The following is a 24,770-nucleotide window of genomic DNA, read 5'->3' on the forward strand; positions in this document are numbered from 1 at the left end:
AAAACACCCCTTGGCAGGGGAGATGAAAGCAGTTTCTGTAAGAGGGAACTGGCAACCCTAAAAGTTTTAGTGTTGAATAACCAAGAAGACACTCACAGGTGTCCTTGGTTCTGTGGGTCTGTGGAGCAGAAGCTGTCTATGTGCTCTTCCCTCTTTCCTCCTTCCCACTCCAGTTTTCTAGGATGTAGTCGCTGGAGAGCTTACTAGAAATGCAGATGGTTTTAAAACTAGTGCCAAAGATGAACTATTTATTTTTTTAAAGCTCTCTTATGCAACATGTTTTAGTTTTGACTGGGGCGAGAGAAAAGGGTGTGAGAACCGCCTCAGGTCCTTCATTCCTGGGGCTGCCACGTGAGTCGTGCGTGCGGTGCCTTTACTCGTGACCCCATGGCCACACATGGTTCTGCCATCTATCTGCTCTGGCATCTGAGCTGGGAAAGGATGACTGATATCCCAGGCTCCTCCATGGAATTACTGACTGCCTTTATTGGCTGGGCTCCCCGGGGCTGCCAGGAGTGGCAGGAAGCTCTGTAAATGAAGAGGGCAAGTCATTGGACATAAAATTCATGACTTAAGATTGGAAGGAGAGCTTCTTGTTTGAAAAGGGATCGTTTTATGTGTAAATTTCTGGTTCTGTGTGTTTAATTCGTCTTTGTCACGTGGTTGCCATTGTCATCACGCCGTTTTCGGTGAGCATCTCCCTCCTCTGCTGTCATATCTACCTGGCTCTTCCCCTAAGAATCCTTTGCCTCCTTGGTGTCCCTTTTCAGTGCACTCAGTGAAACCCCACCCCTGTCCTCCAATCCTCGGGTACTTTCCCATCAAGCAAACTCATTTCCTGAACTTTCCTTCCCCAAACACCACCCACATCTGCGATCCTACGATGCCGTTCAGTGGGGAGTTGTTCTCCAGCTGAACTATCTATGTTATCCTTGGTCTCCAGTCTAGAACACAAGTTTCTTGATAGCCAGGGCTGAGGGTAGAGGTGGTCAGGAGACTAACTTTTCCCCTTCTGTATTATTTGAGACATCTTTACATTGTGCATGTAAAACCTATTAACATACTTAAAAAATGCCTTTCCCTTCCAGGTTTCATATATTATAAAACATAAGCAAAACAAACCAAAAATTCATATGGATTCAGTATGGTACCAAATAAACTCCATAAATTCCATTCCATAAATTTCATAAGTGCCTTTTCCTCCAAAGGGAAGATAAAAAGAAGTAATAGTGATAATAATTTAAAAAAACAAAACCTATCTGGCTGAATGCTAATCGTAGTGACCTTACTTCATGTAGGGAGCTTCCAGATCAATATAAAAAAGACTCACTGCACATTCAGACCAGCGATGTTTACTTAGCTGCTCTCAAATGGGAATGAGCAGACATCGGCTATCAGGTTTCCAGCCTGGAAAAATCCACAAAGGCCCCTGGACACAGACACCATGGGGACACCATGCAGACAGCGCATAAAAATAGCTTGCCCAGCATTTTTGGAAACTGATGCAAGATGTACTTGTGGCTTTGCGTGCTTCCTTTGCTTTATCCAGTAACAACGGAAAAGAGGCCAATTACCAGGGCCATGAGAACTTGGATGCTCCAGGAGACACCCAGTATTCACAGCAGGGTGGGTACCAACCCTGTGTGACATGACCACACACAACAACAACTATAATTCACTCTAATAACCAAAAAGAATGCATCCATCTGTTCAGAAATATTTATTGAGCACCTAGTACATGCTAAGCATTCTGGGGAATTCAGACATGTATCGGTTATTCCCTGGTTTTAAGGAGTTTGAAGTCTAGTAGTGAAATAGAACTTGTTCAGAACGTATGTATTAGTATCATCTGAGAGGTACAATCATTCTGAGAATGGAGAGATCACTTCAGTTGAGTGATCAGAGAAGGCTCTGTTAGGGGGGAGGGCACATGGAATGGATGTACGATTAATTAAAGTATAACACACATATACATATAAAGACTACAGGCTAACTGAATTTTCACAAGCTGAGCACATTATATAACCCGCACACGCGTTAATATAATCAGTTAGAACAGTACAGTACTCCAGAAGCTCCCTTGTGCCCTCGTCCAATCACACTTGGAGGGAGCAGGATTTTGTTAAATGAATGTAGATAGAAAATTACTGGAAGAGGGATCAGCATGCATAGAGATGTGGACATTAAAAGGCAAGACCTACGTTTGAGGAATGGGCTGAAGAGTTCTTTGCTTGGAGTGTCAGCTGGAGAACAGGCTTGTGTTCATGTTGTAGAGCCTTAAATGCCAAGTAAAGGAGTTAAATTTTATTCATTCATTAGCTGCTGACAGTTTTTGAGCAAGAGAGGAATATTTTCTATGATTTTTTTCAAAATAACTTTTTATTGAAGTATAGTTGATTTACAATGTTCTGGTAGTTTTAGGTGTACAATAAAGTGACTCAGTTATATATAAATTCTTTTTCAGATTCTTTTCCATTATAGGTTATTACAAGATATTGAATATAGTTTTGTAAGAATTTTGATGACGGTTGGTAGTTTATTGGTAATGGGAGAGGTGAGACTGGAGGTCAGGTGACTAGTTGGAAAGCTTCTGTAATATCCAGGTGTGAGGTAATTTTGGCTCTGCAGGGGCAGGTAAGGACAGAGAGTAGCTAGCCATCACAGACACTATTAAAGAGCCAGCAAAACTGAATGGCTGTGGATCCTGAGGAAGGAAGAGGAGTCAAAGAAAATTTCCTTCCACAGAACTAATCGAGAGAAAATTTAGTGATTTTCTCAGGTAGTTCATTGTTACTGTTTTGTTAAGGGTTAACATGATCTTTAAACGCTGTCTCTCCAAGAGACTTTTGAAAACTTTCTTTACACTATTTAAATAAAACTTTTGAGTTATTACAAGGAAACTGCAAAGAAGCAACTGATCTTCCAGACAAAATGAATCCTTTGTTAGTCAGCAATGTGGAGTGTTTGTCTTTTCAAATGGGCGAATGCTAGAATAAACATTTTGCTGGGAAAAACTGACTCCTAGAAAGACTTGAAGATGTCACCATAATAGCTAATTATTGGGTGTTGCTCGCCTGCCTGTCTATCCGTCCTTCCCGTAAACGATTCTCATTAATACAGATTTCTGGGTAGGATGAATTAATTGCATGGTATACTTTTGCCCGTAATTTGTTTCTACAGGAAACAAAAAACCTTTTTTTGGAAGAAAGGACGTAATTTTTTTTTCTTTGACAGCGTTTTATATCACTTTGGCTATGTGGGTCGTTTTTTATTAAAGCTCCCCCTCCTCCCCAACGTCTCCTTCCCCCCAAAGCCGTGGGTTCTGAACTGAACAAATAATCACTGAGCACCTGACACGTGCTATGATGTTCTGCAGCGTCTTTCAAACTCTGTCCAACCAGCACCTTATTCCTTAGAAGCTGTGTCTTTCTGGAGCTTATGACGCACGTGGTGTCCCCGGACACTGGGATCTGCGCAGTGAAAGCTCAGCAGACAGAAGGGAAGTTGTTCTTGAAAGCCCGAGTGTGCGGGGGCCCAGGAGTCCTTTCTGGGACCAGATGGGAGGAGGGGAGAGTTTCTTGGGAAAGAACACGGGGTGGGAAGACGAGGGGAGTCGGGCGTGACTTGGTTTCAGGCACGACCCCGTGCGCTCTCCAGACCCGAGGCACCATCCCCCGGGAGAGACGCCCGTCCGCGCCGCCGCCCAGCCGGAGAGCCCAACTTTCCCTCCGCAGGGAGAGGAAGGGAGTTATTAAGTTTGAAAGGGAAGTCCCTCCCCCTTCCCGGAATCCTATTGGTCGGGGCCGGCCCCACCCTCGCCAGGACGGCGGCGGATTGGCTGCGGGAGCGGGGCCCCGCCGCCGGCCGGGAGCCAACGGCGGCCGGGCCCCAGGTGGCAGGTGGGCCGGGGCCGCCCGCGCGCCGCCTCCTCCACCTCCTTCGTCTCCGCGCGGCCGCAACCCGCAGACTTCGAGGTTCGCGCGCGGCCGGTGGAGCGGGACTGCCCGGACGCGGCCATGAAGAGCCTCAAGTCCCGCCTGAGGAGGCAGGACGCGCCCGGCCCCGCGCCGCCCGGCGCCGCCGCCGCCGCTGCCGCCAGCGCGGTGAGTCCCGCGGCCCGCGCGCAGCGGCCCCCGGCGCTGCCCTCCTCCGCCCGGCTGCCCCTGGGCGCGCCCGCCTCGCCGGCCCCGAGCCCCGGGGACCCTCCCCGCCGCCTCCGCGGCCTCCCCCAACTCCTTTCCCGTCTCCGGGTTCCCGGCTCTTGGCCGACGGCCGCGGGCTGCCCCTCCTCGAGCCGGGCGTTCTGGGTGTCCCCCCACCTCCGGCCTTCCCCCGCGACCCCGGCCCGCCCTCCCCCGCCGGCGCGGTGACCCCGCGCGCTCTGTCCCTGGCCGCCTCCGCGGGCCGGGCGGGCTCCCTCAGTCCGGGCGGGCAGGGCCGCGGGCCGGCGCCGCCCCGTCCGGACTCCGGACTCGCGGCGTTGAGTGCTGGTCGCTGTCGGTGTCACTGGGAAAGCGACTTAAGGGGAGGCAGAGGGACTGGGGTGTCGTTGTAAAGACAGTGCCTCAGAGACGTGGTGACACTGGGAAGGTGGCGACCCGGGAGTGGAGGTGACACTGGGAAGGTGGTGACGCTGGGAAGGTGGCGACCCGGGAGTGGAGGTGACACTGGGAAGCTGCTGACCTGGGAGTGGTGGTGACAGTGGGAAGCTGGTGACCCGGGAGTGGTGGTGACACTGGGAAGCTGGTGACCCGGGAGTGGTGGTGACATCGGGGAGGTGGCTGTCCTCTGCGGCCGGGCAGTCTCACCTGCGGGGCAGCCCCGTGCAGCCCGGCCTTAGTGCTCTCGGAGTCCTCAGGGCCTCTCTTGACTGTCAGGAGAACAGAAATCTGAGAAAATGTGACTGCAGATGTTGGAATTTAGGTAATTTGGCAAGTTAGAAGGATGGCCTTATCATCAACGTTCTGTATTCTTAGAATAAACATTATTTGAAAAGTCTTGAAGAGTCAGAAACGTAGAGGGGATGTAATGCACAAACTGCCAGGTTGCCCGCTTGGAGCAGTTAAAACGGACTTCAGTGATTTTGCACGGGTTTTACCGAAATGACTGTGTGGTGCTTTTTATGAGAATACTAATTCATCTGCTTTGGCTTTTGAGTGAATTCAGAATTATGCCTTTCTCTCCACCTGACTGCTTCTAGAATGATTTTTACTTGGATTTAAAGGAAATTGTGGCAAAACTAGGCTGTTCAATTCCCAATGAAAAAAAATGGGGGGATGGCTTCAGGTGGCATATTTGATGATTTGAAAACATTAAATTGTTTTATTAGCGCATAGAAGAAGCGATTACGTCCTCATTTTTTAAGATGATGGTCAGAAACGTCATTTAGTGTTACCAGAGGTCAATGTCGTTAAAGATTCAACTTCTTTGTAGTGCAGATTGTGTTTTCAGCTTTAAAGACACACTTTGCTAGGTTTATTCGCTATATTTTACCCCATTTGGTTTGCACTAAGGATTCACACCCACTTGGAGGTTTAGACACCTTAATTTTATCCTGTTTTCTCTTCTAGAAATGCAGAGTATTTAGTTGTAACTGGTATTATCAGCATGCCAATTTGCATTTTGCACATTTGGAAGGTGAGGTGCATCTCTCTGAGCTTAAATCTTTAGCAATCGCTACACTGAGAATTCTGTTATTTTTCTTAAAGTAATGACATAAAAATAAAGAAAAATCCATTAAAAAAAAAAAAGAACCTGCCCACTTAAAAAGAGTGAGCATCTCTCAGTTTTAGTTAATTATTCAAATAATTTTTGTAAAATATTTAAATGAAAATAAATGAATCTGATGACTCATAAAGCCAAGTGTAGTATTGATAGAGTATAAAAAATGCACAGGACAAACAGATTCCTTCTGCTTTTCACTCTGTAAACCATAATCCCTAATGTTAGATTTGGTCACGTGTGTACGTATTATCATGATTGAGCATCTTTTTTATTTTCTTCAAAAATATTTAAAATTTTATTTATTTGCTTTTGAGCAGATAATATAGCACATGGCTTAATATTTAAAAGGAACAGAAATATTTACAGCAAAAAGTCCCTCTCCCACCTGTCCATCAGCGACCTTGCTCCCCCAGTTCCTCAGAGGCCACTGGTGTCACCAATTGCTTGCATATCCCTCCAGAGAGAGTTTAGCATATACAGGCAAATATTAATATAAATGTTTACCCTTTGTTGAAATGGTAGCACTTGGTACTCGATGTTCCATATATTTTTTTAAACTAATATCCTAGGCCCTTTCAGAACATCCCATTCAAATCTTTTGCTATAATATACAGTGCTATGATGAATAAGCCTGTATATATTTCGTGTGTGTGTGTGTGTGTGTGCTTGTACACTTACAGGATCAATTCCTGAAAGTGGAATTGCTGGGTTAAAGGATACGTGCATTTATAATTATGAAGCTTGTTAAATTTCCTTCTGTGCATCTTGTATTCCGTGTGTGAGAAATTATTTTTTCCCATGCTTTTATTTGAAGTCTGTCCAGATGTTCAATTTTTGCCAGCCTGACAGATAAATGTGGTATCTGAGGATCGTCTGAATTTGTATTTCTTTGGTTGTGCATGAAGTTGAGCATCTTTTCATAGTCTTAAGTAGTCGGTACGTGTTCTTTTCCGTGAACAGTTTTCCCTTTCCATTTTTCTATTGCGTTGTTAATTTCTTTCCTACAAATTTGCATGTACTTTTTATCAGGGAAATTAGCCTTTTAAATATGAATATTTTTCTTAATTGGTTGTTTGTCTTATGACTTTGTTTATGGTGGCTTTTTCTATACAGAAAGTGGTTTTTACGCAATTGAATTTATCAACCTTTTATTTTGTGACTTCTTAGGTTTATGTTATGTCTTTGCCTTTCCACTCTGCAATATTAAGCAAAAAAGGAAAAAGCCTCCTGTTTTCTTCAGTTTTTTGTTTGCTTCATTTTTCACGTTTAACCCTGTGATCTATTAGAAGTTATTTTGGTGGACGTTCAGAGGTATACGTCTTGCTTTCTTTTTTCTCCCCTACTCCCCTCTCATGGATACAGAAGTTGAATCTTAAGTCATTCATTTAATCATCACGGGAATGATCCCATTTTGCACTACTTGGATTTGAAGAAACAATTTAAAAATGCGTACTTCATAAATAGTTTTCCTCATGTATTTAAACTTATTTATCTGGAGACACATTAGAAATGGACTGAAGTATGTAAATATCTTACGATATAGTATGTGAAATATAGTATATTAACTTAACACGTTAAATTATAATTATATGTAGATTATATGGAGGAAAAAAAGCATTTCAAATATTCTGAATAATACCCTGGTTGTAAATATGTCGGTGGGTTTAGAGTTCACTAAACGGAGTTGTGTTTATACACATATAAATAAATATTGTTCACAATTATAAATTGTGCATGAAATACATGTGAGAGGACTTTACTAGTGAAATCTGGAGATAACTGCATCTTTTAATCATCAAATAAGACAATTTTTGTTGTTACATTTATTTTTAGTTACTAAACTGGAGCTTCAGATTTCTGAAATGGATAATTAAATGATTGTGAATGTTATTTCAGATCTAGTTAATTATATGTGTAATTATGTGTACAATTATATGTACAATGAGAATAGGCTTGTTCCATTATTTATGTAGTTCAGATTAGGAAATTTGAGTAGTAATTAAAATTAAGGGACTGTAATGCCAGAGCTATTGCAAACCAGTGCTGCAAGCAGATGTTCTGGAAGAGGGTCTCACTGTGAGTTATACCTGTGCTAGTCACCTCTAACCTCGAAGCGTCTGCAGTGATTATTTTTGCTGCCCTTTCTTTAGGCTGCTTTTAAAATAGGGCGATAAATTTTATAAATCAGCATCCAGATATGTTCTAAAGCATCTTCTTAATGTCTCAGTACCCTGAAAAAATATTGGTATTTCTAAAAGAATTTAGAGTTACAAATATAGCAACAGAAAAAAATCTTCAAAAAACCTCTTTTGGTTCCCACCAAGAGTAGAAGTTTGAGATGTTTACAAAGCATAAAGGATTAAATATGATTATGTTTTAGCTGTGATTTTGAGAATAAGGTATTTGTGTTTTCCACTCAGGGATATGGGTATGTTTGAAAAGATGTTAATGCTATTATTATATTGATGATTTGGGAGTAACGTAAATAATCACAAATTGTTATGTTTAGCTTAAACTCATGGTACTTAATTGAGCACTGTTTACTCATTTTCATTAAAGATGCCAACCTTTAATTAAACATGCCTACCTTAATTAAAGCTTTATTCAGACAGTTTCCTAGGGTTATCCCTGTGTTGTATTTCTTGTGGTTCTTGAAGGAAGATCACATTAAAGAAGCCTTCTTTTTATACTTTTGGATTTCAACCCAGCAGCAGTTTTGCTCAGGTTATCATGCTGATTTTAATTGCTGAATTTTATCATAATAGCAAAGCAGGAGTGTTGAGATGCTTTGGTGTGTATTTTGGTAGATGACGAGTCCAAGAACTTGAGTGTTGAGTAGTTAAGTATTTTAATTACTTGTTTTAATAAGAGTGGAGTGATGATTGTGCATTTATTTACTGTGCATCATACACATTTTTCAAATTTAAAATCATTAGTTTAAAAATAATAAGGCAATTGCCTTATTTAGTTTGGGAAACATTTATGAAACATGTAAGTTAGGCTGAAGACTGAATTAATAATTAGGTCCTCTTTGAAGAAATGGAGAATACCAAGTTGGGAGCAGAAAATTTGCAGGATGAGTGTGGCATCCTTTGTCCCACTAGAAGGCAAGGAAGTTACCAAGGATTAGGACTCAGGAGGGAACCAACTTGAAGAGGCTCCCACGGGACCAATGATGGGGACAGTTTGATCATCAGTAAGAATGAAGTGGCAGTGGACTGAAATCTGCAAATCCATGAATTCATAATAATGATTACCAAGAAAAAAAGAAATGTGTCTCTTTTGTTGGATGCTAGGGAACTGATGTATTCTTTTAAGATCCAGAAAATAAGGAGAAAGAATGAAACTGTGGTGCTCAACAAGGGAAAGCTTCTTTTTTATAAAAGGTGTTTTACCCCAGCTAATGTGTGGAGAAGGGATGATTGAATAAGTGTGTCACAGTTCTACAGCTCCTCATGAATTAATGGCTATAAAATCCAGACAGTGATTTATCAGTGGCTACCAATGTCTCAGAAGGAAGGGCAGTCAGACATAATGCACTTCCTGCTGGAAATATTCATTGCTACTAATTAACAGTCACCAAAAAACCAAACCTGAGTATGATAGGCTTTTAGGTCTAACCAGCATTTTACAGAAAATACAGGGGACAGAGGAATGTGGGGATGCAATGAGCAAAATTCTAATTGTGGGAAATTTCAGAACAAACGGCCTAGTTTCTTCAAAAATACATTATAAGAGGAAAAAAGTGGACGAGAAGTCTAGAGAATAAAAGAAATTTAGGACACATATTAACTAATCGTAATGGTAGACTTCACTGATTAAATAATTGTAAAAAATAAAAGTTTATGAGAATTGAGGAGATGTAAATACCAACTGGATACATGTTGATATGATGGAATTATTATTTTAAAGGACTTAAATGTGACAATGGTTGTAATGGGGTTAAGTTTATAAAGAGGCTCTGTCTTTCAGAGAAACGTTTAAAAGTATACTATTTCTAGATGAAATGATGTGAAGTCTGGGGTTGCTCCGGAATAATCGAGGTGGATGGGAGGAACGCGTGGAGGGTAGACTTGACATAGGACTGGTTGTGAGTAATTGTTGTCATTGGTTGGGTCGTGACACTACTGTATTTACTTTTGTGATACTATTGTATTTTATGTATATTCTAAAATTTCGATGCTAAGAAAGATCCAGTCATAGCCTTCATGAGTTTTGAGAGAGTTATACATAAAATAGCAGTACCGCAGGATAGTAAGAGCCATACCGTAGGTGTGTGTATGTTGCTGTGGGATGTGTAGGGTGGGGTCAGGGAAAGGCAGGAGGGGGAAACTAGAACCTGGGCCAGGCAGACGGGTGGCCGGCCCCGCGGGCGGGAGAGCAGCGAGCCCAGGGTGCGGAGCAGTGGACGCAGATGGCCCGCTGTGGGGGCTGCAGGTGGGAAGACAGGCTTTCGTGTTAGAGCTGGGATGGTGCAGAGGAAGGAAGGAGTTAGAGGGTGGCTGCTTGGGAGAGACAGTCAAAGGAAGGTTTTCCTTTTTTTTTTTTTTTTTTTAACTTGAATTAAAATTTTGAATTCCTTGACAAGTTTAAACTGTTGTTTAGAGAGATCTCTGACCAGAGTCGGTAAAGTTTCATCTTCAGAAGTTACCCCGTTGATGACTTAAGTTCATCCTCCCTCTTACCCAGTCCCCTCTAGAATGAGTGAATGGCCAGCAAAATTTTGTTCTCCTCAGCCCTGTTTAGCTTATGGCTGTACCCTTAGTGAAGGAATCTAGACCCCGACACGTGCTCTCTGCCTCACCTGTCATGTGGAAGCCTTTACTGCCCTGCTGGAGACCGTGCAGACATCTGTCTGTCCCCACGTAAGGGATGTGGCGGATCACTGAAAGTTTCCACCTGCTTGCGCTTGTCTGTGCCAGAGAAGTCAAACTGATTTCTGTAGAGAATTTGCCTGAAAATAGATGTTGACATGCACTTCCTGAAATTATAAGCAGATGAAAGGCTAATATATGCATACTGCCTTTCCCTAAGTCAAAGCAATTAAAAGCTTTATGTAGCCTTTATACAGTTAGAAAGAGTAATACCTTTTCCCAGTTTAAAAATACAGCACAAAACTACTAGAATAAGCTCACCTGTCCGTAGTCACAAAACCAGTTTTGTCTGTTGGACTTTTTTTGTTTTCAGGAATCCTGAATCTTACTGATGTGGACTAATTTATTTCCCAATGGTATAGTCTGTAGTTTCCGAAATGAAGTGTAAAATATGAACCGATTCAGTTGAGTGACCAAAACCCCTGACTGAGGATGGGATTTCATGAGCTGTGTTTTTATAATCGGGTCAGACTGGCAGGTGCCCTCGAGAGAGAGATATATGACTGAACCAGTGAGGAGAAATGGCTGCCCGTTGTCTTAAAATATCTTTTTCCCCATAAAAGTCATACATACTCATAGAAAACAAAATCTAGCTGGTGATGAAGAATGACACAAGTCACTTACAATGCAGTTCACCGGGTTTTAGTGCCTCTTTGTTACTCAGTCAGCATTAATGCCGCAGTCAAGATATATATATGTGTGTGTGTGTGTGTATGTGTGTTTTAATCATTTGATTCTAATAAACTTGTACTTAAAATTGTTAAGTAACTTGAAACGATTTGAGCAGATACAAATGCCTCATTAGGAGAAATCAGTGAATAAACGCTAGTGAATTACTTAAAAAGAAATCACTTATAAGAAATCCGAGTGCTGACGGCTAGTAGCTATTGAGCGCGTCTGTCCCGGGCATTGTTCTGAGTGCTGTACGCGAGCTCGCTTAATCCCCACGACCCTACCGGGTGGGCACTGCTGTCCACCATTTTACAGGTGCAAGTTCTTTCTTTCTTCTTTGGCTGGATTTGTGTGGCGGGCACGGGGACTGTCTTACAGCAAAGTCAGCTGGCTGACCCCCTCCCAAGAGGCCCTGCCAGCCTGACCCCAGGCTTGTGTCCTCGGTTTTCCTCAACGACCTTGGGAGGAGTGGCCTGTCTATGAGCTAGGTTCTCATTGGTGCCTCTACCTCCTCTGCTTCTTATACCAAGATTCAAACTGGAGTTTTGTTCAGTAGAAATTGTCACTGGGTTCAGAGGAAAATTCTTTGCTTCTGGCACTAACCTTCATTTCTACATTCATGCTTCATCTTTTTGGTGTAACTAGAAAATTGGCCCCCAAGGTGACAATTTTGCAAAAGCATTTCTTACGTGTCTTTTTTTTTGCAACTAGGAGAAAGTTCAGCTCCCTTTTGATTTAATTAATTTTAAAATTCATCTAATTTTTTTTGTTTTAAAATAACCTTACCCTTTATTTCTTTAATGTGTTTAATTTTTTTATTTTTAACATTTTAGGATTGGAAAGGACCTTAACGTTTTCTAGCCTAGTGGCTAAATGACCTTTAAGTTTTTCAACTATAATCTACAGTTAGAAATAACATTTTCTGTTGTGACAGAGATGTGGTAGGAAGAATTCTAAAAATGGCCTTCCCTGCTTTCCCACCCTAATCCCCCAGGGCTTCGAGTTTGATGAGCTAATATGCCCATGATCATTATGTTACATGGCAAATGAGATTTTGCAGATATAATGTAAGGTATAAGATGTAATCATTGGACTTTGAACTAGACAAAAGGGAGATTATCCAGGTGGGCATAGTCTAATCACGTGAGACTTTAAAACCAGATGTTTCTCTGCCTCACAGCAGAGAGATTTGAAGGACAAGAGGGACTTGTTGCTGGCTTGAGGGTGGACTGACCGTGTGAGAAGGAATATGAAAAGCCGTGAGGAGCTGAGAGAGAGGCTCAGGGCTGAGAGCCACCAAGGAAACAGGGACCTCAGTGCTACAGCCACAGGGAGCGGAATCTGGCCAATAACCTGAATGAGCCTGGAAGCAGATTCTGCCCAGATGAGAACCCAGCCTGGCTGGCACCTTGATTTTGGCCTCGAGAGATTCTAAGCAAAAAACCCAGTCAACCCCACCTGGACTTTTTATAGAACCATGAACTCATAAATAAGTGTTGTTTTTAAGCCTCTAAGTTTGTAGCAATTTTTTATACAGCAGTAGAAAATGCAAGGCTGTTTTGCAACTATGTGAAGAAATTCTATGGAAGAAATGGAAATCTTATAATGAAAAAAGTCAGAATTAAAAGATACAGATACAACCTGATAACAGTCATATAAAAATTTATATGGAAAAAGACCAGCAGGGGATATACAAAGATGCTCATGGTTCTAGGTTAGGAAGTTTTTATTTTCCATTTCTTTGTTATGATGTTACTTTTTATAATTAAAATAAACTTATATTAATATATAATTTTTAATAAACTTACTTATGTAAAACTAAGAACTTAATTTCATTTGGGAATTTATTACTGGAAACTTGCAAATTCACAGGCCTGAAGGACTCTTGCTGGCACGTGTTACACGTGAAAAGCTTGTTGGTAGCTGGAAGCGGCAGGTAATAAACTAAAACCTCTATGTTCCCTGGCATTCCCCGCATCACTGGTTTGCTGAGGAAGCAGCTTTTGCTGTCCTGTGTTGTTGAGGGGAATACACCGGCCTGCACACTTTTGGAAAGAGATTCTGTGGGGAGGTCGAGATGTGGCCGTTGGAAGGGTAGGTTAGGGTTGCGTGTGTTTGGCCTTTAAAGTAAAGCTGTGAGAGGCCCTGTGCCAGCTATTACTTGTCTTCAAGCCACTTGAGGTGATTTAGCCTCAGTAAGGGGCTCTGTTGCAGGGTCGTGTAGGCTAAGCTGTGTTATCAGAGCTTTTCCTGTGCACAGTTGAGGAAGCGGGACAGCAGCCTTCCTAACTGCCCGGTCTGACTGCGTCCCTGCTGCTGAGCTGCTGTGATCGCGCGGGAAAGGGTGAGTCACACGGGAGGAAGGAACTGCACTCAGGACCTTGACAAACACTCTGGGTGCGGCGGTGTGCTGGGTGTACGCCTCAGACAGGTGGAGCGTCTCCTTGAATGCAGTGAGGTGCCACGTGCCACGGTTGTTGCTGTTGTTGGTTCTAACCTGCAGGCTTCCTGTGTCTGTTGCTCAGGAGTGCTGAAGGCTCTTCTTAAAGAGGACTCTCAGCGGGGAAAGGATAGTACTGCCTTGTGAAGGGGAAACCCTGGCCTGTAGTTAGTTTTTGTATGAAACTGATTTATTAAAACTAACATTGCTAACCGCAAGGTATACTGTTGATTTACAGTGTTTCTGGGTGATAACATTGATTCAGTTAAACAGCCATAAGATTGGAAAAAATGTCAAAAATGATAAATTTCCATCGAAAGTATGAGTGCACATGAAACTACGTTCAAACATAAGGGCAACTTTGTAAAGGCCAGAGTTTTGGAGTTCCTGGAATGCCCCTTTTCCCAACCTTCATAATGTCAAGGCTTAAGTGTTCCAGTTGTGTATGTGTGGGTGACTCTTTCTGCTGGGTTCCCTGGGTCCTTGTTGGGTAGCATCAGACTAGCCGGTTAGGCAGGCCCTGTGGTTCTTGGAGGAGTCACAGAGATGACGAGGAAGGTGTAAGGGCCAAGGCTTAGTACAGGACAGCCCTTGGGTGGGGATGTGGAAGTCAGAGTGCAGTTTCCTGACGTTAAGTGCAGTTCCTGCTGGACAGCAGGTGCTTGCCTCATATGTTGGCTCACTGCCCTCCCAGAGAGTGAGCCCTTCCTTAAATTTGGTGCCCCCAGCCCTTCACTCCCCCTTAGCCTGGTCCCAGCCCTGCTCATGGATGTACCATTGGGTTAGCAAGTTACCCCATTTTCTCTTCTTTTCTCTGAAGGAGAAACTATTATTTTTTGCCCTGAGAATCCAGAAAGAGGGTCTTTAAGTTGGTTCTTGTATGTAAGACTTCACTTGGCCAGTGCTATCACAGATTTGTACGTGAGTACAAGTTAGAAAATACTTAGTTGATGCATTTGAAGCTGTTTGGTTTATATGTATAATTTTAGGAACGTAGGCATTGTGAGAACAGTTTAGATCAATAAATACATATACCGTGACTGTGACTGCGAGGTTTTCCAGTATGCCCAGGGGATATTCTGATTTGTTATCTTCCTGCTTCTTTTATTAAGACTTTCTAATCCTGTAATTCACCCCCTGCTTTCTGTGGTGTGTTTCACGTCTGTGATTGGTGTTAGGGTGAGAGGTGGCCATGGGAGGTATATTACCACTGTCTTGAAATGGGAAGAGGGGAGAATTGGACATCAGCTGTAGCTTTGAGACAGCATTTTATATTTGCAGGTTGGGAGAGACCACGATTTCTTGGTATTTATTTGTTATAAAAATGTACGTAATAGGCCAATCCGGGTTTTACATATGCACCACACCAAATCCTGGAGCCAGGGCTGTTGGCTCAGTTTAACTTCTGACAATGGTCTACATTCATACTGACTTCAGAAGTATGGTAATTTATATTAGCAGGAATCTAAGTATTGTCAGTGAAGCTTTGGGCATTTTTTTATATGTAAACTGTTAAGAATTTGGTATACATCTCACCTATCTATAATTAAAGCTTGCATTTTAGAATCATTTGAATGGCCTTTTAAAGTAAAATTACTTTATATTGGTAGGTATAAGACCGAGTTGTCTTTACCTTAATTCATTCCTTTGTAGCAGCGATTCTCAACCATAAGTGATTCTTGTTTTTAGGGGACATTTGGCAACGTCTGGAGACATTTTTGGTTATTACAACTTGAGGACGTACTACTGGCGTCCAGTGGGTAGAGGCCAGGGGTGCTGCTTAACATCCTAGGATGCCCTCTCCGACAAAGACTTACCTGGCCCCGGATTTCAGTAGTGCCAAGGTTGAGAAACCATGCTCTATAGGCTTTATAACAAAGTATGGTTTCTATCCTCCTTTGTGTTTTTCATTCCCTCTGCCGTCTCCTAGTCTCAGATGAACCAGCATGGCAAGTGTTCTTGGCGTGGTATGTGGTGGACTGATCGCAGACGGCCCCGTTCGCTGCCCTTCCCTGTGCGCATCGTCTTTGCAGGGCGACTTTCCTGTTTCCCTGCTTCCTGGTTGTGAGTTGTACCTGTGCCTCGCTTTGGACAATAGAGTATATTGGAAATGATTTTGAGACCAGGTATTAAAAGGTCTTTCATACTTCTCTCTTGTGCACAAGCCCATGCTTGCCTGGCTTGCCTGCTGGTTACCAGTTGCCTCTGTTGTCCCGTTGACACCTCGTTAGTCACCAGACGTGGGCCGTGGGAAAGAGGCCATCCTGGAGCAGCCAGCCTGCAGCCAGCGTGGCCATTTGACTGCAGACACACGCATGGCCGAGATGCTCAGTCTTGCCCAGCACAGCAGAACTGCTCAGATGACCTGTAGACTCAGGAGCAATAATAAATGGCAGGTATTTTGAATAACTGGGTTTGGTTTCGTAGCAACAGAAAACTGATGCATTTATGATACAGTAAGCCTTTTGGAGGGAGTGGACATACCTGCATTCTCCTCTAGTTATTAATAATTCTAAGCAGTTGTTAAAAAGTCTTGAGATGGGATTGTATTTGTCTTCATAATTTAAAAACAGGGAAGCCATTAAGATTGGAGTGAAGAGAGCAAAGGGGAGGAAGTTTTAACAGTGATCTCTTGCGGGGTCTGGATCCTGTATGAGTAAGGATTTTGGATTGTTTGAATCCCAATCTAAGGAGTCCAGTAGACCAGTTTTTTGGTTTTTTGTTCGTTGTTTTTTTTTTTTTTTTTTTTTACAGAACATCCCACAATTTGGGTTTAATTGCCTCCTAATTATTACTTTTAGGTTAAATATTTATGGCAAGAATACTAACTACTAGGGGGTTTTAAGCAAAGGAGTGACATGATCTGACTTATGTTTTAAATATTCTGACTGCTGTGTGGAGAATAACTGCAGTGGGGGGACAAGGGGAGAAGTGAGGAGGCCAACTGCTAGATTATTGTAATAGTCCAGGATGCAGAAATTTAAAAAACTGTATAAACTCTAATAGTTCTTCTTATTGCCATTAATTAATATAAATTAATTTTATTATAGGCTATTTTAAAAAAAAGCTTTCTTTTGCATTTTCCATATACCATCACTTGAGAAATAATGAAGTGTTTAAAAAATGGTCTTTTAAAATAATATACTTACAGGTCTATTTAAAAACTCATCTTCCCCCAAAACATTAAGGATAACTCCAGGGGAGAGCAGGTCACAGAATGCGTGGGGCTGTTACATCTGTGCTGCTGGAGAAGTCTCAGCAAGTTGCCCGCTGGCAGGAGCGGCCCTCCGAGTGTGGCTGGATTTCTGTTCAAGGACTGTGGCTGGTGTGGTTCCCGATAAATCCGAGCGGCAAGCAAGTAGATTTAGCAGGTGTTTTTAAATAAAGGAAAATGCTATCCAAATTTAAAACTGAATACAACTTATTAGAAAGAATCTAACATAAGATTTAAGGTTTTGCCCTCAAGAGAAACATGGCAGAATTTTTTCTCTTTGATATATATATTTATAAGACTCTGGATGAAATATCCTGCTCCTCTTAACTTGCTCACAATAGGGGAGTGGTTCCCAAACAGGGCACTGCTGCACTCAAAGGGGACAGAAAACCTCCCAGGACCCTCGCACACTCCAAGCCCGGACAGGCACCTGTTCAGACTCGCCTGCCAGCTCAGAAGGGTAATGACTGTGCAGCGCGTCAGCTGCTCTGGGCCTCAGACCTGCTGGTCACGTTCCGCAGCCTTGAGATCCAGAAAAATAAGACGATGGATATGCGCCTCCTCACACCTCTCCCCACGCCTGAGAGCATCACTAGGTAACACGTGCAAACCAGCGAGCTGAACCTCTTAGCACACACGGTGCCGAGCCCTGCCATTAGCAAAGGCAGGGCCTCTGTCACCGTCAGCCAGGAGGTTAAAAGCATAAGCATTTATTAACTCCAGTTAGAATAATCACAATGCAAATTACTGCAATCCTGTTAAGATGGTAATAAAGATACGAAACTTTAAGCTCCGTGTTTTTCAAGTACAGAAAGTATAATTTGAAAGCATGTTGAATATGCCAGCATTTTATTAAAATCAATACAAAATATTTAAATTCCAATTGTATAGTGAAATGTAATTTTAAAATAGTTTGCTATAATAGGAATTTGACTGTAAAAACAATACTTAAAGCACAGTAATTAATATGAAAACTCCTTGCTTCATGCCAGATTCAAGCTAGACTTCATATACAGCTACTTGACTGGCATGAAATACGTGAAAAATTCAAAATTGCTTTTAAGAGTTATTAAATATTTCTAAAATGTGAAAACTGAAATTAAACTAATTAACCAATTTAGAAATCTATCAGTTAATTTTCAACCCCATCCAAGGGTATTTTCCATAAAGGTGTCTGTCATACAATATTAATATTATAATTCCCAACATTAAATTCTAAAACCAGTTTAAAATATTCAAAATAACAAAAATAGCAAAACTGAATCACTCGTTATTCATTACTTTTTAAAAAACTTTGTTTTCTCTGTTTATAGAAAATATAAGTCTTTAGACATTATCATGTAGATTGTGAAAATCTCCATATTTACATAAATGTGACACGTCAGGATGTCCAGGATATATTTATTATGTGAAAGAAGGGATGTGGAGGACAGCCTATTAATATAATCCCAATTTAGTTAGTGAAGAATTTTTTTCAATTGGAAAAATATACACCAAATTCTTTATTAAACTCTTAAAAACAGTTTGTTGAAGGGGTGTGGGAAAATGGGGCTCTCAAACATGTTCCTGAAGCACACTTTAAGGGGCCGATTTGAAAGACTTCCGGCGGCGTCAGCCTGCAGGTTGAGTGAAAACGCTCACCAGGACCCCTCGACGTAGACGGTTTGCCTGCTGCACGCTGGCTGCGCTGCCCTGCGAAGGGTCTCAGGTGGCACGGGGACGAAGGAAGATACAGCCAGTAAAGTGACCCTGCCTTCAAAGAGAAACCCCTCTTTGTTTATTTCAGGGCCTCTCTGAGGAAAATTTATGAAATTACAAAGATTTGAAGCCAGCGTCTGAGATAGCTACCCATGTCAAGTAGACATTCGAGGACAGTTTGCAGGTGCTCAGTGATTAAGATCTTAAACAGCACTGCCTGACGTATATTTGGAATTTTTAGTTTTTGAGAACATCTCAGTTATTTTCATTTTCGCCAACTTAACCTGAGCGTGACAAATGAAAAGTGTATTAGAAATTAAAATATTCCTACCATGATGAAGCATTTCAAATAATTTACGAATAGGTTGCCAATATAAATTTATCTGCTTTGTGGACAGTCAAGTTCAGAAAAAATACCTGTTTAAAATAGAACCAATCAGTTTTATAATGTTTCTTATTATTTATATACGATATGATATCAGATAATTTTGTTTTGATTATGTGCATTTTCAGTTGTTACACAATAATTGTTTATATAATACAGTGAGGAAATATTTTATAGATGTTGTGCTTTGTTAAGTAATATTTTTATGATTTTTAGAAACATAAATGTCAGTTTTCCTTTTGTAGATTACTCCCTCCCCCTTCCCCACCACCCTTCAAAAAAAGTGCCAGGGAAGAGGAGGGAGACTTTCCCTTTTTATATACCCTTCTCTAGACTGTTGGCTCTTTCTAAAAACCATCTGTGTATATTCAATCTGTAATCTAAAAAAGTACAGTTCAATCCTTAAGCAAAAGTTGTCTGTTTTCCTCACCTTCTTGTACCTCGACCACAGCCTTACGCTTAAAATGAAGGAAATTTGGAGTTTAAGGTGGAAGTAAAGAAGGATATTCATGGCGGCTGATGAGAGTGGAAAGACCCACATGGACCGGAGTCGAGCAACACGTGTGACAGAGCGATGTGTGTGGACAGGGCAGCTCCACGTGTGCTGTCTTTGGGGTTCCTGGAACGGAATCGATGCCAGGTTCACCCGTAGCTCCAGACTGTGTAGGACTCAGCTCAGCTGTGGTTTTCCGTGAGATTTCTCTTGCAGCTCGTTGTATGTCTTTCAATAAATCCTGTTTTTCTTAAGGCAACTGAATGGATATTTGTTTCTTGCAAGTAAAGAAGCTTAAATAGAACAATGCTCATTGTAGAAAATTCAGAAAATACACAAAATGTGAAGAATTCAGGGCTTCTCTAATCCCACACTCCATAGCTGTTAACCCTTTGGTTGGTTCCTTCTATTATTTTTCTGATTGTTTATTCCTTAAAATTGTGATCTTAACAATCTTGATTAATGTTTGCATGCCTTTTCAATATACTGAGCTCTGTGATCTTATTTCTAGTTTGGAGGAAAATTAAAGCCATGGGAAATGAGTATAACTGAAGAAACTATTAAGTGAATATGTACTTTTAACACCTGAATTTTGGAGAAATTTTCATTATGAAAAGAACAGCAAAGAGTATGTGTCTAAGCTACTGGGAAAATCAATACTGTTTACAGTTTTTACAGTTTCCTCTGTGCTGCTCATCATAAATGCCCTATAAAGGTTTGAAGTAAAATTTTGTTAGGGGAGACCCAATTTCCTGTTGCCAACGGAAGCCTTTTGTCCCTTGATAAATTCATGTTAGGTTTATTTAAGCAGAAACTCAATCTTGATTGGATTTGAAGATGCTGAGTTACTCTGAAAGTTCATTGAGATTAAATGTCATCCTATTCATGTATAATGGGAACTAAGTAGCTGACTAGGGGGCTGGATCCTTCCATCCAGTCTCTCCCTTTAGGGAGGCAAGTTTGTCAGAAGCTTGCTTGGTGAAGGTGGCCTCGGAACAGTGGGAATGAATGACACCATTCAGATGTCTAAAGCCAGGGCGTTTTGATGTGTCCCCGTCGTCATCCTGGATTGTGCCTGCATGGTCAATACCTGGATTTCTTTCTTTTAAAAACAAATGTATATATATTTATAAATATACTTATAAATATATATTACTTATATACTTATATATATAATATATATACTATATATATACACTATATATAATATAATATATACTTATAAATATACTTGTATAAATATATATTTATATATAATATATGTATTAGCGTATGTGTGTGTGTGTGTGTATATCTCTTACAACTTCTTTATCCGTTCTTCTGTTGATGGACACGTAGGCGGCTTCCATGTCTCGGCTATTGTTAATAGTGCTGCTGTGAACATTGGGTGCATGTGTCTTTTTGAATTAGAGTTCCCTCCAGATAAATGCCCAGGAGTGGGACTGCTGGTCATGGGGTAAGTCTGTTTTTAGTTTTTTGAGGACTCTCCATCCTGTTTTCCATAATGGCTGCACTAGCAGTGTAGGAAGGTTCCCTTTTCTCCGCACCCTGTCCAGTATTCATCGTCTGTGGACTTTGTGATGGTTGCCGTTCTGACTGGGAGGTGGTACCTCATCGCAGCTTTGATTCCGTTTCTCTGATAACTAGTGATACTGTGCAACAGCCTGAGTTTCTGAAAACCTCTCTCAGTGCACCGCTGCTCTCACTCCGGCACGTTCACAGGTACTTCGGTTGTGCCTCTACCGGTTTTTCCTATCTTTTTGGTTAAATGACAACATAGGAAATACGCTGTTGAGTCAGACCACGGCCCACCCACCTCCGCGGAGACTGTGGCAAATGACGAGGTCTGTCCCCAGAGGTCCTCCTTGAGGTTGGAAGGACCTTGAGAAGGCAGAAAGACATCCTTTTCAAGCACAGAGGAGGGATTTTCAGCAGAAGTTGTTGGCCACCTCCTTGCACAGCCAGTACCAGCGAATGTTCCCCGTGACCACGAAAAACGCCGTGCTTGTCTCAGGGAGCAGGGAAGGCTGTGGACATTCTTGGAAAAGGTTGCCAAGATTGATTTATCCACATTCACTGCTGGAGTGGCCACTTTAAGTGCTCAGTCTTTCCCATTCCTGGACTGGATGACCCCCAAGGGCTTGATTTTATTACATATACGAGATACATTTTAAAATCTAATTTTTACGTTTTCTATGCATCATAGTGCAGCTTGTGGGGAAAAGATAACAATTGCTGTTTGGAGTCATAGGATTTGCTAAAATCATCAAAGACAAAACCTATCAAATAAATCCATCAAGTGACTCTATCAAACAAGATCTGAACCTAAGAGACGTGCTGCAAGCTTTGTTGCGTCTTTTGGCCGGAGCTGTCCAGATAGCCTGTTCTCTGGTGTGAATGAACGGAGGAAAGGCCATTTGGGGCCAAAACCTGCTGTGTGCTTGGGAGTGCTTACTGTGTAAGGAAGGAGTTAGACCTGTGAAAAGTTCACATTCTTTAAGGTAATTGGAGGTTTGTGTTGGTTAAAAATAGTGAAGGGTTCATACTTCTGAAAGAAACTATGAAACACACCTCTTAGCCGGTTTTTGCTTGGCTCTACTAATTTGCTAACCTCACGTTTCCTTGAAAAGTAAAACTCTGTAGAATGGTGTAAAACACTCAGTTTCAGACAGATTTTCAGTTGAATGTCTGTTACAAAAGCACATTAAATTTAAAAATTTAATTACACACATTAAACTTTTTAAAAATATATATCAGAAGTGTTAAAGGAATGTCATGTATTTAGGTTTCTGTACTCTTAAAAATTCTCCCGTTTAAAGGGCACAGCTTTTTCTGTGAGTGTATATGTTAAAGATGTTTCTGTGTGTTACTGTCTGTCGGACTTCACGAGTACCAGCCTGCCTGAGACGCAGCACAAAGCAAAATATTTATGTTATCTTACATGTATATGGCCACTTTTTTATCTGGAGTCACGTTTAGAAAGAATTCTTTAATTTCAGTATTTGTTAATTTGCGTTTACTCAGCCACTCGGCAGGTACTTAAGCGCCCGCCCTGCCGTCCCCGGGCTGGGCTGCGAGGGCGCTGTGCGCCACCCTGCCCTCAGGGGGGCCCGTGCACAGCCCAGTGGGGAGACCGCGCTCCGGCGCTCGTGTGTCTAAGTACAAAGCCACAGCTCTGTGACCCGCTGTGTGGAGGAGAGGTGTGCCAGAGCGCGCGACAGGGAGGGCCTGACCGGGTCTGGAGAGTCAGAGAGAGTGTCTGCAGAAGTTGAGCTGAGATCTAAACAAATGAGCTAATCGTTAAGTAGCACAGAGGAAGGAAGTGCTGTTCTCAGGTGCCCTGTTGGAGGGCTTCGCTGTGAAAGGAGATTGGAGGGCTGCGGAGAGTGTCCAGCTGCAGGCGTCTAAGATGCGCGTCAGAGGCCAGCAGGGGACAGACCGCGACGAGGCTCAGTGGTCACGTTAAGGGTTTTGATCTTGAGAGCAATAAATTTGCTCTAATGAAGAAAGTTGTTAACAGAGTGTAAGTACAGCAGGTTTGCAAAACAGAGTGTAAGTACAGCAGGTTTGCATTTTAAAAGTTAATCTATTTGAATGTGATAGTTGTACGGTAAGTCTTGAACGGCTGTGCTGTCTAACCACAGCTCAGCACCTGGGTAGTGGTGGTCCTAGTAGTAACAGTAATGCTTAACTGCCATTTATTTTGCCCTTACTCTGTTAATTCTAATTCTTATAACTAATGAGGTAGTTGGTATTAGCTTCATTTTACAGATTAGGAAACTGAAAGTCAAAAGGAGCAGATAATCTGATCAAGGTTGGTAGCAAATAAGTAATCAAGCTGGGAGCTCACTGGAAACTCAGACTAGGATTTTCTGATGCCAAATCCCTGTTGACTAATAGGAATGTACTCAAAAATTGTCCATTGTACGCTTTCTGGCCAACTTGTATGCTCTTAAAGATGTTTTTAATAATTATAAATTAGTGCTTCTCTGAGTTTGAGCTTTCAAACCAAATTAATAATAATAAAAAGCTTCTCTTAGTGTCCAGCAGAGGGAGCCAGAAAGATTGGTATTTGAATACACTTTGGAATTCTCCAAGTTAGAAATACTCATTCATCAAGTCTGTTGAACTCATATTAAGAATAATTATTTAAATGAAATGTATGTATTTTGACTTAAAAGTAAGTGTGTGTCTAGGTGTTGAAAAGAAGTCTGGCAGGCCGTGTAACAAAATATGGTTATTGTTATCCCTTAATGATGGTTTTGGTGGGTTTTCTTTTCTGCTTTTTTTGAATATGTATTAGTCTTACCTAGTTTTTCTACCATGAATATATGTTACATAATAAAAAAAAACCTCTTACTTGTTTTTATATGGGTGGTGTAAGGGCTATTAAATGGTTTATAAAATGTTTGAAATGTTTGTTCTTTTAATCTAAAATGCATCACTGATCGTTTTAATCCATGATTAGTTTGCTTGGGAAAGCTTTTCATATTGACAAGGTAAATTTAGGCCATCACTTATCTGAATCTTCAAAATTCTGAATTATTATAATCTAAATTTAAGAAAATGTATTGCATAGAAATAAAAGATGTATTGTTATGTATTGTTTTAGATTCTTGGTTGTCACATTAATAAGAATATTTTAGAGAATAAAATAAAAAATTCATTATGAATAATATATTTAATAGGATTTAAACTTATTACCAAACTCATGGTATCAACTTTCTCTTACATCCGTTTTATAAAATTGGTTAATAGTGTAAACAAATTCTCCCTTTTATGGACGATTCCTAAATAATCTGTACGTTTTTTGAGTATAGAAAATGGTATAGAAAAAATTGAAGTTTAGAATTAGTCTTGAATTTGAATTTTCACTCTGTCAGTTGGTAGCTGTTTAATGCTGGCAAGTTACGGAACTTCTCTGTTTCTTTCTCTTTATATGGAAAATGAAGATGTCAACACAAGTCTTTTTTGGTTATAGTTGAGGACTATATGAAGTGTGTGTGAAGTGCTCATTAACACAATAGATGCTAATTTATCAGGCTGCAACCTTAGTTTTGTTTTTGCCACAACCTCACTTCCAGCAACTAAACTGACCTGACTCATCCTCTGTAGAACCTCTGTTTACCAGCACCCCTCGCTGCTGTAGTAATGCAGATCCCTTACTGACTGTGCTCTCTGTGACCACAGGCACCTCGCACTATATTCAGTTAACAACATAGTAGTTATGCATCACAGAATTCCTCCCGCTTTTACCTTTTGTTTCGTTT

The 24,770-nt window shown here is 41.3% G+C and overlaps 1 protein-coding gene across 3 annotated transcripts in view; it reads left to right on the plus strand.

Moving 5' to 3' along the window:
• Nucleotides 1-3,834: 3,834 nt before the first annotated feature.
• Nucleotides 3,835-24,770, plus strand: part of UACA (uveal autoantigen with coiled-coil domains and ankyrin repeats) — a 69,891-nt gene continuing 48,955 nt past the window's right edge. For all 3 annotated transcript variants that reach the window (XM_074354117.1, XM_074354120.1, XM_074354118.1), the window contains exon 1: nt 3,835-4,103. In XM_074354117.1, the coding sequence (XP_074210218.1) occupies nt 4,017-4,103 (87 nt within the window). In that variant the 5' untranslated portion in view covers nt 3,835-4,016. The remainder of the gene's footprint in view (nt 4,104-24,770) is intronic.

The sequence above is a fragment of the Camelus bactrianus genome, chromosome 27, assembly GCF_048773025.1.
Source record: "Camelus bactrianus isolate YW-2024 breed Bactrian camel chromosome 27, ASM4877302v1, whole genome shotgun sequence".
Lineage (NCBI taxonomy): Eukaryota > Metazoa > Chordata > Mammalia > Artiodactyla > Camelidae > Camelus > Camelus bactrianus.